General features: G+C 44.8%; 1 protein-coding gene across 4 annotated transcripts in view; it reads right to left on the reverse strand.

The window, feature by feature from the left end:
* Nucleotides 1-227: 227 nt before the first annotated feature.
* The window catches only part of PIP5K1A (phosphatidylinositol-4-phosphate 5-kinase type 1 alpha), a 38,889-nt gene continuing 24,651 nt past the window's right edge, over nt 228-14,465 (reverse strand). Inside the window, exons 6-16 of one of the 4 annotated variants that reach the window (XM_004776737.3) lie at nt 14,046-14,163; nt 13,717-13,869; nt 12,248-12,547; nt 9,683-9,888; nt 8,610-8,693; nt 7,516-7,564; nt 7,226-7,310; nt 6,014-6,160; nt 5,687-5,816; nt 2,150-2,198; nt 228-1,887 (exon numbers count right to left, since the gene is read on the reverse strand). In XM_004776737.3, the coding sequence (XP_004776794.1) occupies nt 1,885-1,887; nt 2,150-2,198; nt 5,687-5,816; nt 6,014-6,160; nt 7,226-7,310; nt 7,516-7,564; nt 8,610-8,693; nt 9,683-9,888; nt 12,248-12,547; nt 13,717-13,869; nt 14,046-14,163 (1,324 nt within the window). In that variant the 3' untranslated portion in view covers nt 228-1,884. The remainder of the gene's footprint in view (nt 1,888-2,149; nt 2,199-5,686; nt 5,817-6,013; nt 6,161-7,225; nt 7,311-7,515; nt 7,565-8,609; nt 8,694-9,682; nt 9,889-12,247; nt 12,548-13,716; nt 13,870-14,045; nt 14,164-14,465) is intronic. The other 3 variants (XM_013047964.2, XM_045083089.1, XM_045083088.1) reach the window with 3 other exon arrangements.

Below are 14,465 nucleotides of genomic sequence, written 5' to 3' on the forward strand. Positions count from 1 at the left end.
AACAGTAATTCCCTTCATATTCACAGCTTTTCAAAGTGAAGTTGATCAAGTGGAGAGGTGGCTGGAAGGTAGGGAATGAAGCTAGCACAGGTCTGCACCAGACTGAAGGCAACTGGCGAGGAGGCTGCATTTGCTCAGGGAAAGAACACAAATAACACTGAGCCCGAGCTGGGACGTGAGGTTGGACCAGATGGTGTATGAAAAAGAAATCGGGAAGAAACAAGAGGTCTCTAAATAACTGATGAAAGTTTAATACATTAAAACCAGGTATTTATCACTTTTATATTGCATTTGCCGTATCTGAACAATACAAAGTGTAGGCAAATAGTGACACTTCATAAAAATGTTGATTCCCCATTCCCTTCCCTAAGACCCAGCCCCCTCAAATATTCCCTCCCACTCCCTACAGAACTCTGTCCTGAATAAAACACTTAAATACATCATAAATAGTAAATTATGAAAAAAAATAGCAAGAATTGTTTCTTTCCTTCTTGTAAAAAAGAACATGGCAGCAAAGACAGGCAGCCAGAAACTGGCTGGGGGTGTCTAATATAGACAGTTATTTGGGGGATGGGCTTACTATCGAGGTCGGGCAGGATGGAGATGGGACAGTATTCAACAATCTGCCTGAAATGCCAGACCCCCCTAATCCCCAGCCATGAGGAGGAGGATCAGGTGGGGAATCACAACTATTGGAGAGGGGGAACAGATTACACAGCTCTCATTTCCGAGTTCTCTGCACGAGAAGGGGCAGGGCATGTGGCACAGCTATGACCTCACCTAGGCAAGAATCTGCTGGCTCCCCATCAGTCTAAGTGAATATTCTCTAGCCTCACAGATACAGACTGCCTGTTAAAGGGACAGAGGTGTCTCCTCCCCACCTCAGCTCCTTGAAAAGCAGAACACTGTCGGAAAAGGTAGGAAGAGCAAGGAAGAAACCTCCTTTTGAGAAGGATCCAAATTCATTTAAGTCTTCATATTTAGAAAAACAAGCAGAATACATTTCAAATTGCAAAACACTAATAACTGTGATGGCCTGGCAGTGAGCAGGGTCCTGCCTAGCAAGGGCTCTGATCTTCTGGTCCCATGACTGCCCCGCTGTTTCAACAAAAGGGATAAAGATTACCCCATGTTCCCACTCTCTCCATTCCTTCAGCCTTAAGAAATTCATCGAGAGAGGAGGAGTTAAAGAGGAGCTGCTCCTGGCAAAGCAGTTCCATACTTCCACTTCTCAAACATCAGGGGGTTCTGAGGGAGCCCCCAAAATAGGCATCTCTCCTGACACTTCTGCAGTTTTGATCTGAAACTAACTGGCTTCAAATTGTGTGCTGTGTGCTAGTTTTTCTTTTCCTTTTTTAAGGAAAAAAAAAAAAAAATTAAGGTGGGATTTGGCTTAACACCCTTATCCCCAAAACCTTAACAGAGATTACAAGGATCTTCTTCCAGAGAAAGCGAGAAGGTGGAGATAATGTGCCAGCCAGTCTGCCTGAGGAAATTTAAGAGTCCAGCTCCTGGTGAACGGTAGATGAAGAGGAAGAAAACCACCAAATCCAGCAACCCCACTTCCAGCAGGAAGAATGGGGGTTTGAAAACAATGCAGTTGTGGAAGCCAAGGCTGGCCCCTTGAAAACTTGTGCCATCTAATTCAGAAGTGGAGAAGATGTTGCTGTCCTCAACTGTCCGAGGCACTGGTGCCCATTCATAAGGAAGGGGAAGGAGAAGAGGTTCTTCTTCAGGAAGGAGGCAGAGAGCTCCCCCAGCCTCCATTATATTCCTTTTGTGATGACCACGAAGAAGAAAATTCAGCATTGCTGGGGCAAGGGCTGGCTTCTTGGGATCACCAAGCTGGCAGAATCTTGTTCCAGGTCTTCTGAATTTTTCTGCTCACTGGAAAGGGTAAGGGTATAAGGTTAAGGATATGGAGTATGAAATGCGGAGGCAGGAAGGGAATTCAAGTTCATTCCAGCTTGACTGGCAAAATTAAGTTTTCTATTTCATCCTTTGCTTCCAAGTACAAGGTCCCTACAAATTTTAAAAAGGCAAAATTGAAGGGGCACCTTGCAAATTAACTCCCTGTTCCACTTCATCAGTAATCCTCTTTATACCCTTCAAAGCAAGCATTCACCTCCCTCACATCCCAGACACTCACATGGGTGAACTCTGACTCTGCAACTTCAGGCTTTTCCAAGAGGGTTGAACTAGCAGAAGAAAAAAAAAATGGAGGCAGAGAGGAGAAGAATTAGAAGATAAGAAAGAGAAAGGACAGGGAAGGGGTGGGGGGGATGGGGCAGCTGGTGATGGACAATGGGGAGGGTATGTGCTCTGATGAGTGCTGTGAATTGTGAAAGACTGATGAATCACAGACTTGTACCCCTGAAACAAATAATACATTCTATGTTATTAATAATTTTTTTTTTAAAAGAGAGAGAAAGGGCGCCTGGGTGGCTCAGTGGGTTAAAGCCTCTGCCTTCAGCTCGGGTCATGATCCCAGGGTCCTGGGATCAAGCCCCACATTGGGCTCTCTGCTCCATGGGGAGCCTGCTTCCTCCTTTCTCTCTGCCCACTTGCGATCTCTATCTGTCAAATAAATAAATAAAATATTAAAAAAAGAGAGAGAGAGAGAGAAAGGACAATCCTCTCAAGTCAAATCTTATAATGCTTCTCCATATTTCACTTCAGGATCAACTCAGGATTCAGAAAGAGGCTAAGAAACTACCAGACTTAGAAGCATGTTGTTTTAATTAACTATTTAGCTTCCTGAGTACTACAAAAATATTTCCTAATACTCTCCCCTTCTTTCTTCAATTCCTAGATGTAGTAGGCACTCAGTGATTACTGCTGCCTGATATTTGTGCCATTGTGTAATTCTCTCCTCTTGAATGGGGACTAGATTTAGTGACTCTCTTCTAGAGGACAAAATGTAGGCCAGGTGATGGAACATCAATTCTGAGATTAGGTTACAAAAAGACCCTACCTAGCTTCCTCTTGGGCTCGAGTTCTCTTACTAACTGTTCGCTTTGAGGGAAGCTAGCTGCCACATGAAGAGAACATGTGACAAGGAACTGAGGGAGGACCACAGGCCAACAGCCTACAAGGAACTGAATCTTGCTAACAACCACGTAAATGAGCTTAGAAGTTGATCTTCCCCCAAGGCAAGCCTCCAGATGAGACTACTGCCCTGACTCACAGCTTCACTGTAACCTCCTGAGAGAGCCTGAACCAGTCAAGCCACATAAAATCTGAAATAATATATGTTGTAGTTTTTAGCTGCCAAATTGAGAGTAATTTGTTACACAGTAATAAATAATATACATTTTTGAACGTGGAAGTAAAGTGCTACTGAACTAAAAAGTGGAAAAGGCTTTGGAAGAGGGAAATGGGCTTTAAGGAAAGTTTTAGTGGAAGTCTAGAAGTACCATGAACATACTGCAGAATCTTAGGCTTGATGAGTGAGTTGCCAGTGTGGGCTCAACAGAAAGTGAGAAAAATCTTATGGGATACTGAAGGAAAGGGCATCCCTGTAATGCAGTGGAACAAAGTTTTGTAACAATGTCATATGCAGTTATGTGAAAAGCAGAATATGTGTCTAACGGATTGGGTGATCTACCTAAGGAGAATCCTAAACAAAGTACTAAAGTTGTCACCTGGCTCTTTCTCCCCCGCCACCACCCGCCCCACCTGGTTCCCTCTTAATGCTTACAGTGAAACGAGAAGAAAAAAATTAAGGGAAGGACTATTAAATAAAAGGACTTTCAGGACCTGATGGTTTTGAAAATTCTGAGCCCCTCCAGATAGCAAACAATGCTAAAATTAAGAAATAGCTTGCAAGGAAGCACAAAACCTGGGCACTACCAGGAAAATGGGGTCTAGAGACAAAGCCAAGGGTATGACTGTAAAACATTTTCTAAGACTTCAGAAAAATCAAAGTTGGTTCCTTAGAGTACTACTCAATCATACATAAGGCCATTCAAAAAGATTAAAGTCTCCCAGATCCTCTCAACTTAACAGGATCTCTAAGCAGCACCTCTCAACTTAACAGGATCTCTAAGCAGCACGGGGCTTATGAAGAGGGTATCTGTGGGTGTGGCTTTTGTCTAGGGGACTGAATCTTATTGAGACTCACAGAAGGACCACAAAATCTTTGAGGGCATTATAACAGCAGAAACATTCACAGCTTGGACTGAAAGGGGCATACACAGTATAAAATTAAGAAACTGCTGGACGCCAAAATAGGAAGCAGGCTGAGAAAACTACTAGCTGCAAACAACATTCTGGCTTTCATGAAAAAGGAAGACCCAGAAAGCAAAACCAAGAGGTCAAAGAGTGGAGTAAAGAGTAATGGGAGAATTACTCCCAAGCCTTTTCCCTGTATTTCGCCTGATCAAAGAAACTCAACAATTGCTGGATTTTGGACTAGCTATGCACCAGTGACTCCTCTGTGCCTCCTTCACTCTTCTCTTTGTACAGGAATGTGTTCAGTGTTATCTACTTACTGCCTCACCACTGTCTGCTGGGTGTATAGGGAGAAAACAGCTGTCTCTAGTTTCACAGGTCCAAAGACTGAGAGCAACTATACTCAAGGAACAGTACCTGGGGAGCTCCTCCAAACCTAGACCTAATTCAGATGACAAAATTCTGGAATTTGAGCTGCTGCTGTAATGGGATCAGACTTCTGAAGACCACTGGAGCAAATGAATGCATTTCGCACAGGAAGGACAGGAAGCATTGGGGGCCAGAAGATGGACTGCGAAAGGTCGCTTTTTAGAGGGCTCCCTATGAGTTCTGCTTCCTGGTATTCACAGCTTTGTATAATCCCTTCCTTGTGAGTGTGGGCTAGAATTAGTGACTAGAATGCAGTGCAGGTGATAGGTGGTCAATTTTGAGATTAGGTCACAAAAAGATTATGGCTTTTGGATAGGTGCATGCACTTTTACTTGCTCGCTCTGAGGGAGGCCAGTTGCAATGTTCTGAGTTGTCCTAAGGAGAGGCTCATGTTGCAAAAAACCATGGGAGGCCCCCAGCCAACCGCCAGCAAGGAACTAAGGCCCTCTGTCCAGCAACCCACAAGGAACTGAACCCTGCCAACAAGCATATAAAGGAACTTAGAAGTGAAGCCTCTCAGTTGAGCCTTCAGACGAGATGGGAGCCCCTGGCCAACACCTCATGGAAGACCTTGAGCCAGAGGACCCAGCTAAGCTGTATCCACATTCTCAACCCACAGAAGCTATGATATGTGTTTGTTATTTTAATCCACTAAGTTTTGGGTTAATTTATTATGATGCACTAGATAATCAACACACCATCTAACAAAATTAAACCACAACCTTTAGGATGCATCCTTTTACAAGACTCACTGTTCATTTTCTTCCCTGCCCAGGAATCTTTTTCCAGGCTTACAAAGTAAGCTGAGAATTCTCACCTAACTCACCAGGAGATAAAGGGTTAGTTGGGGCACATTCTATCAGAATAGTTTGCATACCCCTTAAAGATGCAGAGATGTTGACACACTCCTTGAAGTCAGTAAAGATTGGTTGGAACTTTGGAACTAAAGGAAAGTAAACCCAGAAAAATCTAGTAAAGAGCAAAAGATAATGATCTCTCGAAAAAACAAAAATTATGGAGGTTCCCAAAGACCTGAAGAGAGAGGATGAAAGGAGAACATGAAGAAAGGGGTCAAGGAACCAACCTTGTAGTTTGCATTTGCAAAGTCTCTCCAACTACAGGTGAGAAATAGGGGTCAGGAAGAGTCGAGACCTCACTGATTTTCTCCAAAGGTGGAGTCTGAGGTAAAACATCAGGACGACCGAAGTGGACGCCTGGAAAAAAGAAAAGGGAAGAAAATCAATAAATAAAAAAGAAAACAAAACGGGGTGGGGGAAATACAGAGGGAAAAAAGTGTAACTTGGCTTTTCCTGGATATGAATGGGGAGGAGAGGTTCTAGGCAGATAATCTAGGGCTCAGAGGGAGGGAGGGAGTCCCCAATCACATGGGAACCCCGGCCCTGGCGCTGACCTGGCTCCACTTCCGCCTTGGTTGTCACTTGTGCCTTGTGCTCCCCAGAGACCGATGTCTGGTAAGTAATGCAGGAGTTGCCGCTGGGGCCTGCTCGCCGAGAGAAAGATGAGCCAGACCGAAACTTTTTGGAAGGAGAGGGTTTCACTTCAAAAGGCAAAGAGAAAGCCTACTTAGCACCCACCCGAGAAACCATCACCGAGACACATACAAATTGCCAGCATCCCCAACACAGACCCAAAGGTGCTCTGCAAAGCGGGAAGAAGGACTAATGTCAACAAAGACAGGCTCTATGAACTAGAAAGGGTGTGCATCTCAGTTCACCTCACTCTGGAAAGCAGAGAACCTAGAGGAAAGCAGACACATACATATCTTGCCCCCACTACACACAACCTCCATGGCTTGCTTCCACCCGATGAGGTGTCTTCCATTCTGTCACTCCCTTGTTCTTTAACAATATCCTCCAGCTCAAGCTGATGAAGATGACCCTTTCACTCTGCGTGCTTGTAGCATTCACGCACACAGCACCATGGTACTTTACACTTGCTTATATGCCACTTTGAAAAGACTTTGAAGGAATTTTCCCATGTTTTTTAATACTGTCTGGCATGCCTAAGTCCTCTCTGCCACACTGAGGAACAACTGAGGCCTATAATGAGGAGACAGGAAGAAGGAGTTGGAAATCTGCCAATGGCAGCAGCACTGGAAGGCTGGAAAAGAAGAATACTGGCACTTTCCAACCAAGAAAGTTGAGGGAAGAGAGTAAGAATGACTGCTAAGTACAATCAGTAAATGCTTCTCCAACCCTTTGATCCTAGTCTGAGAATTCCTTGGCCCTGGGGATATGAAGAGAAAACAGAAGACTGGTAATATGCTTGCCTATCTCTGTCTAGAAGTCTGGCTTTATCTCAGCCTATGGCATGGATCCTGCTCCCACAATGCCACTCCCTACCCCCCACCCCGCCCCAATCCCACCAATTTTCCCAGAAATGCCCCTCACCTCAATGACACACGAAGGGAGAGCCAGGGGAAAAGCAGCAACTCGGAAACCACTGGGACAGACAGAGTGACTGACATAAAGACGGGCAGCAGCTCTCATGGGATGTGGGTGGAGCAGAAGAGGCTTTGGCAGTTCCCTGACAGAGGTGTCTTGCCCACCCATCTCCTGGAGTAAGGGAGTCATTGGGGGGTCATCTGGTAGAAGCCACTTACGGGGTATCTTCTTGAACACTGTGTTGCACATGAAGCGCTGGAACCGTTCAGCATAGAAGCCTGGGCGATGCACTGATACGGTGTCCTACAGAGCAGAAGAGATGGCTGCAGAGTTAAAGAGGGGGAAGGCCCGGCAAGAGGATCGCTATTTAGTCCAAGGGCTATTTTCCTCTAGGCTGAAACCCTAACAGAAGGGCAGAACCCACAAATGAAGTAAGAAAGAAGAAATCGAGGGCGTCAATCACAACTGAAGGAGCCAGGAGGAGAGCCACTAGCAAACTGTTACTCACCCCATCGTGTACCAGGGCTTTCCAAGAGTGCTCCAACTTCTTAACAAACCTGCCAAGAAAAATGTGTATCGCACAGTCACCAAGTTTTTAAATGAATGACAGTTTTCTCTTTTATGAAGTTAAAAGAAGCTGAGAAAGCACTCCCTCTATTACACATGCTTTCCAAAGAACAGACACAGTAGTACTTGTTCAGGACAGCGATCAAAGCTGTTTCTAAGGAAGTTCATTACCTCCCCTATTGAAAAAGGGAACTTAGTATGTCCCTGGCAAGTCAGGGATAAGAACATTTGTCACAAAAGGAACAGTGAAGGGACAGATGAGCATGCCTGGAAGACATGAGTTAAAACCGGATGATAATACTGTGAAATAGTAAACCAAGGTCTGTCCAGTCTTCACTAGTAGTTGAAACCTGTTTAAAGGGATGCCTGGGTGGCTCAGTGGGTTAAAGCCTCTGCCTTCGGCTCAGGTCATGATCCCAGGGTCCTGGGATCGAGCCCCGCATCGGGCTCTCTGCTCAGCGGGGAGCCTGCTCCCTCCTCTCTCTCTCTGCCTGCCTCTCTGCTTACTTGTGATCTCTGTCTGTCAAATAAATAAATTAAAAAAATAATAATAAATAAAAACCTGTTTAAAGGGGTAACACTGGGACCTAGCATTTCCAAATTCTCCTTGTCACTTCACTGCCTCAGTTCCATAGGTTAATAGCACAGGACACAGTGATCCTCTGGTTTTTCCTCCAAGGAAAAGAGGAACATGTTTCCAGCAGTACCCCAATGTGGAGTATGATTCATCTCACAAGTTTTTCACAAAGAGCCAGACAGATGGTGTGTTCTACCCCAGTGCTTCTGAGGACTGACTCAGTTCTCCACAGAGGTATATGTTATGTTTTGGATGGTGGCAGGGTAACGAAGCCAGGGAGACAGGCAAAATCAAGGAAATAAACTACCATCTGAAACCCAAGGAGGTAAGCCACTAGAATCCAACCCGCTGTGTTCCTGTTTCAGGAAGAATTTAGTGACAAACACAGCTAAAGGAGAAATGTGAATGGTTATCTGCAAACACTCTGTCCCCTCATTTGGGATCCATATGCTCCTCACCTGTAAGACTGGAGAATGTCAATGATCCCAATATAAAGCAGCAGCCTTTCCCCTTTACTGTTGCGGGCAGGGATGCCACCCATACTGTTCCAGAAGACAAGAAGAAAACAGTAAGAAAACCCCTGGCCTGGCACATGATGGCTTCTCCTCACCTCGAGTCAGATCAGGATAGGGAACTGAGACCTAAACATAACTGCCCCATCTTTCATAAGCTGGGGAAGAGTGAAAACCTTCCTCCAACCCCAAGAGCCACTCTGGAGTATGAATTATAACCTCTTTCTCTCTAAGTCTCACTCGTCTGCTCTCCAACCCCAATTCTACCAAAGAGAATCTAAAGTCACCCCTACTCAGCAACACTGAAAACGCTCAGGTAACTCTGCACTTCCTCAGTACTTTGATATTTTAACTCACACCACTAGGACACTCTTCTTGAGGTTCAGTAAAACCACTGGGATGCCTGGGTGGCTCAGTGGGTTAAGTCACTGCCTTCCATTCAGGTCATGATCCCAGAGTCCTGGGATAGAGCTCCTTGCTCAGCAGGGAGCCTGCTTCTCTCTCTGCCTCTCTCTGCCTCTGCCAGCCTCTCTTCTCTGCCTGCTTGTGTGCTCTCTCTCTCTTTCTCTCCCTGACAAATAAATAAATGAAATATTAAAACAAAACAAAACAAAATAAAACCACTTACAAGACATTTCTGATGCTTCAGTAAATATACTTCCTTGATAGATAGATCCATCATGGTGAGAAAGGCGCCTTCCATAAAGCGGCCTATAGTAAATTACTTCTGGTGAAGTTCTAATAGAATAGGCTGACGTGTGTCTAAGGCTCTGAGTATATTCTTCTTGAAAGGTGTTTTAACTTTAAATAGCTCTCCTTCCCAGATGTACTACAGATCCCCAACTTAAGACCTCTTCTTTTCCTTTTACATTCTTAAGTTCTACAGTTTTGTAAGTGTTAATGCTATCAGCTTAAATGCTGAGTCGGGGTTATTCTTATTCCAGGAGCTGCATCCTTTCTTCAAGAAAAAAATACCATGACTCTATGTTCTCCACCCTGTTGCCCCTGAGCCCACTCACTGGTCATCAGTCTCCATGGTGCCACCTCGCCGAGCCTCGCCCTGGATAGATTCCATAGCCGTGGAATAGAGAGCCTTTTGGGGGGCTGGTCTGCGAGTGTCAGCTGAGGATTGCACTTCACTGCCTAAGGGCTCTCTTTGTGCATGATCTATGTTATGGATTGACATCAAGAGGCTATAGTCCATTATCTTAAAGCTCTGCAGCACCTAAAGGAAGGGGAAAAAAAACACATTCTGAGCCTTGAGAAGTATGAAGATTTTTTTTAGGATCTCACAGCTTTCCTGATTCAATTATTCTTTTATTTATTTTTTTTTAATCTTTTTTTCCCCCCAAATACTTTATTTATTTGACAGAGATCACAGTAGACAGAGAGGCAGGCAGAGAAAGAGGAGGAAGCAGGTCCCCCCTGAGCAGAGAGCCCGATGTGGGGCTCGATCCCAGAACCCTGGTATCATGACCCGAGCCGAAGGCAGAGGCTTTAACCCACTGAGCCACCCAGGCGCCCCATCTTTTTTTTTTTTTTTTTAAACTTTTTAGAAAGATTTTATTTATTTGAGAAAGAGAGGGAGAGGAAGAGAGAGCATGAGACAGGGAGGGGTCAGAGGGAGGAGCAGACTCCCCACTGAGCAAGGAGTGAGATGTGGGACTAGATCTTGGGACTCCGGGTTCATGGCCTGAACCAAAGGCAGTCGCTTAACCAACTGAGCCACCCAGGTGCCCTCATTTTTTTTCTTTTTAAGATATTATTTTTTTTCAAGATTTCAGAGATACAGAGAGACAGAGTGAGAGAGAGGCACACAGGGAGGGGGAGGGAGAGGGGCAGAGCCAAAACCAAGAGCTGGATGCTCAACTGACTGTGCCACCCAAGGGCCCCTAAAGATTTTATTTTCAAGTAATTTCAACACCCAACATGGGGCTCAAACTCAAAACCACAAGATCAAGAGGTGCGCGTTCCCCCAACTGAGCCAGCCAGGTGCCCCAAGATTCAATTATTCTTGACTTTCAGGGTTAACTATAGGCTTATCCTTTGCTCCTCCTACTCCCTGGGGAAGAACAGATTAACCTCCTCTAGTCACTCATTATTTCTATCCCCTCGGCTTTCTTCTATTTGAGTAAATATATATTAGGCCACTGCCTAGCCCACAACACCCTCTTTGCTTGTTCCTTCCTTGTATCTCTTTGTGAAAAGAGCCCTGTATTCAAGAGAATGTGGAATACATATTTGTGCTGTTAAGAATCCACAAGTAGGGACGCCGGGGTAGCTCAGTGGGTTAGAAGCCTCTACCTTCGGCTCAGGTCATGATCCCAGGGTCCTGGGATCGAGCCCCGCATCGGGCTCTCTGCTCAGCGGGGAGCCTGCTTCCCCTTCTCTGCCTGCCTTTCTGCCTACTTGTGATCTCTGTCAAATAAATAAATAAAATCTTTAAAAAAAAAAAAAATCCACAAGGACAGTCTGGTCAAAGTACATTTCATGATGGAGTGAATCTGTTGCAGGACTTTATATGACCAGCTTTGATTCAGGTCAGTATTTCCTGAAGCCCTACCACATGCAGGCATTGTGCCTGTTCACAGGGATACAAAGATACTCAAGAGTTTCTGTTCTCAGGGCACCTGGTGGCTCAGTGGGTTAAGCCTCTGCATTCAGCTCAGGTCATGATCCTGGGATTGAGCCCCACATCAGGCTCTCTGCTCAGCAGGGAACCTGCTTCCCCCCTCCACCTGCCTCTCTGCCTACTTGTGATCTCTCTGACAAATAAATAAAAATCTTTAAAAAAAAAAAAAAAGTAGTAGAAGAAAGAAAAAAATCCTCCTAACCTTAAGATGGAAGAGATAAAAGTTGGCTTACATCCAGAAAGAAAACAGCTGATAGAGGCTGAAGCCAGGGAAGGGAAAGGAAGCAAGATGTGAAACAGAACCCTAAAGAAACAGTTCTGAAAAAGTGACCTGTAAGAAGCCATCACATTGGGCAGAAAGGAGATTAAAGATGGGTAAGCGTAGACATGTTTATAAACTGGAGATGGGGGCAGGACAAATGGATAGTATGTAATACAATAGAGGGGTAGTCTGCTTAGAAACAAGGCTGGGGGATAGCAGTCAGAAAATGGTTTGTAGGCTGCAATCATGTGACATCTGTGCTGAGAGGAACAGGAGGTGGAGTGGTGAACAATAGGCCAGATAGCATCAACCTGTAGAGATGCTGGTGGAATAGACACAGGTGTGTGATTTCCTTCAGCAGCACTCAGGTTCCAAGACATAAATCTGAATCTGGCAGGCAGGACCAAGATCTGAGGAATGATGGTACTGGTATGAAAATAAGGAGACTGTAAGATTATGAGGCCTAGGAGAGGTAAAGAAAATGAAGCCAGGTCGGGGAGGATAACAGAACACAAAAATGTAAAGGCTCAGCAATAACTTAATGCAAAAGTTATTTTAAATGAAGTCTGGGACATATGGAGCTAAGGAACTGAGTCCCATCTTGCACTGATTTGAACCTTAAGAACAATAAGCTGTTTTAGTGGCTGAGATTTCTGGTATTTGACAGGGAAGGAAATATAATAAACTCACCAAACAGTCACGCTGTAGGGTCTTACATAGAGCACTGTACATGTCAGCATCCAAAAAAAGACCATCTGGAATATCTTGTAAGAAGTCCAGGTCTTTAAAGGTGGGGAGAGGCTTCTCTCGCTCTTTTTGGGAAGCCCGCCGTTTGTAGGTTGAGCCCTTGAGATCATATTTCATGTGCATCTTGACCGACCGTGGTAAGAGATTGTTCATCACCACAATTCGAATGTTCTTACCACCTGCCTGCACACAGTACAGTCCATAGAATTTAGGCAGCAAAGTGCGAGGATTCTGGTTGAGGTTCTGAGAGCACAAAAGTAAAAAGAAGCAGGAGAACAAGTCAGACGATTTTCAGTGAAACTCAAGGGTAAAAGTTGCCACTCTCTTTCCTTTGTCTGCTATATGGGATTCAGGTACAATCTATCTGTCCATAAGCCCACATCAAATTTGTTTACAATTTCCCAATTCATCTACCTCAGTGATTGGATCGCCACCAAGGATGAAAAGATTATGACTTAAGTCGAAGGCAGATGCTTAACTAATGGAGCCACAGACTGTCCAATACAGTAATCAGTCAGGATACTTAATATATGATGGGTATTCTTTTAGAGAGGCTTAAGAAAAGATCATGTTGAAAAAGTCTTAACTCTAAGCCCTTGGTATAGTATATTCTTGTGGCTGTGATGCAAAGCAAAACTAACTTCTCCAGAAGCTCTGAGAGCAGTCACTCAGAGTTAAGATGGAGTAGAAGTAACTTCATTCCCTAGTGTAGCAGGTGGATTAAGAACAGAAAACAAAATTATCACTGAATTTCAACTCTGGGTAGGATGGTCTAAGTCAAATAACACTTAAAATAAGACAGATGGGGTCCCCGAGTGGCTCAGTCATTTAAGTGCCTGCCTTCAGCTCAGGTCATGATCCCAGGGTCCTAGGATGGAGCCCTACGTGGGGCTCTTCAGGGAGTGTGCTTCTCCCTCTCCTTCTGCCACTGCTCCTACTTGTGTGCTCTTTCTCTCTCGTTATCTCCCTCAAATAAATAAAATCTTTTAAAAATAAATAAATAAATAAAATCTAAAAAAAAAAAAAAAAAAAAAAAAAAAAAGACATAAAAAACCCTTTAGCCCCAGAGAGGCAAAAGAGATGGGGCAAAAAGCCCCAAAACAAACTACATCTTTTAAGACAGAAATGCTGACTTTGTGTTGCCCTTATTAAGAGAGTCTCCAAGCCTTTTTTAAAGATTTTATTTACTTATTTGAGAGAGAGCACAAGCAGGGGGCAGGGAGAGGGAGAAGCAGGCTCCTCGCTGAGCAGAAAACCTTACACAGGGCTTGATCCCAGGACCTTTGGACCATGACCCGAGCATAAGGCAGATGCTTAACTGACTGAGCCACGCAGGTGTCCCAAGAGAGCCCCCCAGCCTTGTCTAGGAGTGGAATGGGCAGCAGAGGTGGCCAGTGCTCCTCTTCCCTCACCATGTAGTATCCTGGAAGCAGCTTCTGCAGAAACTCCGCTTCTTTATGCTGAACCGTTTTAATAATGAATTCATCATCGCTGGACACATAGAAGAGGGAACCACTAGCTCCAGAGTTGCAGAGTTCAATCAGCGGCTCACTGCAAAGAGAGTACTGGGGCCCAGGAAGAAGAAAATAAGTTCAGAAATACCAGGGCCTGTCCGACCAGAAATTAAGTACAGATGCAATTCTGTTCTAAAGGTATATTAGAGCAAGACTGGAGAAAGGGTCTTCCTTTAGGAGGAGGCCTCTGATACTGGAGTCATAGAGTCCTGGGAACGAGGGCTTACCAAGTAATCATCAGGCCGGATACCAAATAACTCCCGAAAGTAACGGAAGGCAACAGGTGCATAGGTCTTGAACCGAAAGTCATTGTAGTGATGAGCAGGGGTCAAGTTGCTCCCTTCACTGTAGGGTTAAAAAAGAAAAAGCTGTAATTTACCAGTCCCTGTCACCCGGGAAGTCCACCCTGGGCAGACACTCAAAGTAACCCAGAAGCAGGCCAATATACCCCTTTTGATAGAAAGAGAGGGATTAGATGAGTCGTTACTTAGTGGGACAAAGCCACAACATGGGGATTAAGACATGGCACAGGGAGTCAGACTGCCCCTACCCAGTGCACTGAATTGCTTTTTAGGGCTCACACCACAGGCCGGAGGCTTATGGAAGCATTCAAAGGACACCATCTGCTCTCTAAAATCTCTATTCCT

Source organism: Mustela putorius, unplaced genomic scaffold (assembly GCF_011764305.1).
Source record: "Mustela putorius furo isolate JIRA1106 unplaced genomic scaffold, ASM1176430v1.1 tig00000695_pilon_pilon_pilon, whole genome shotgun sequence".
In the NCBI taxonomy this organism is placed as follows: domain Eukaryota; kingdom Metazoa; phylum Chordata; class Mammalia; order Carnivora; family Mustelidae; genus Mustela; species Mustela putorius.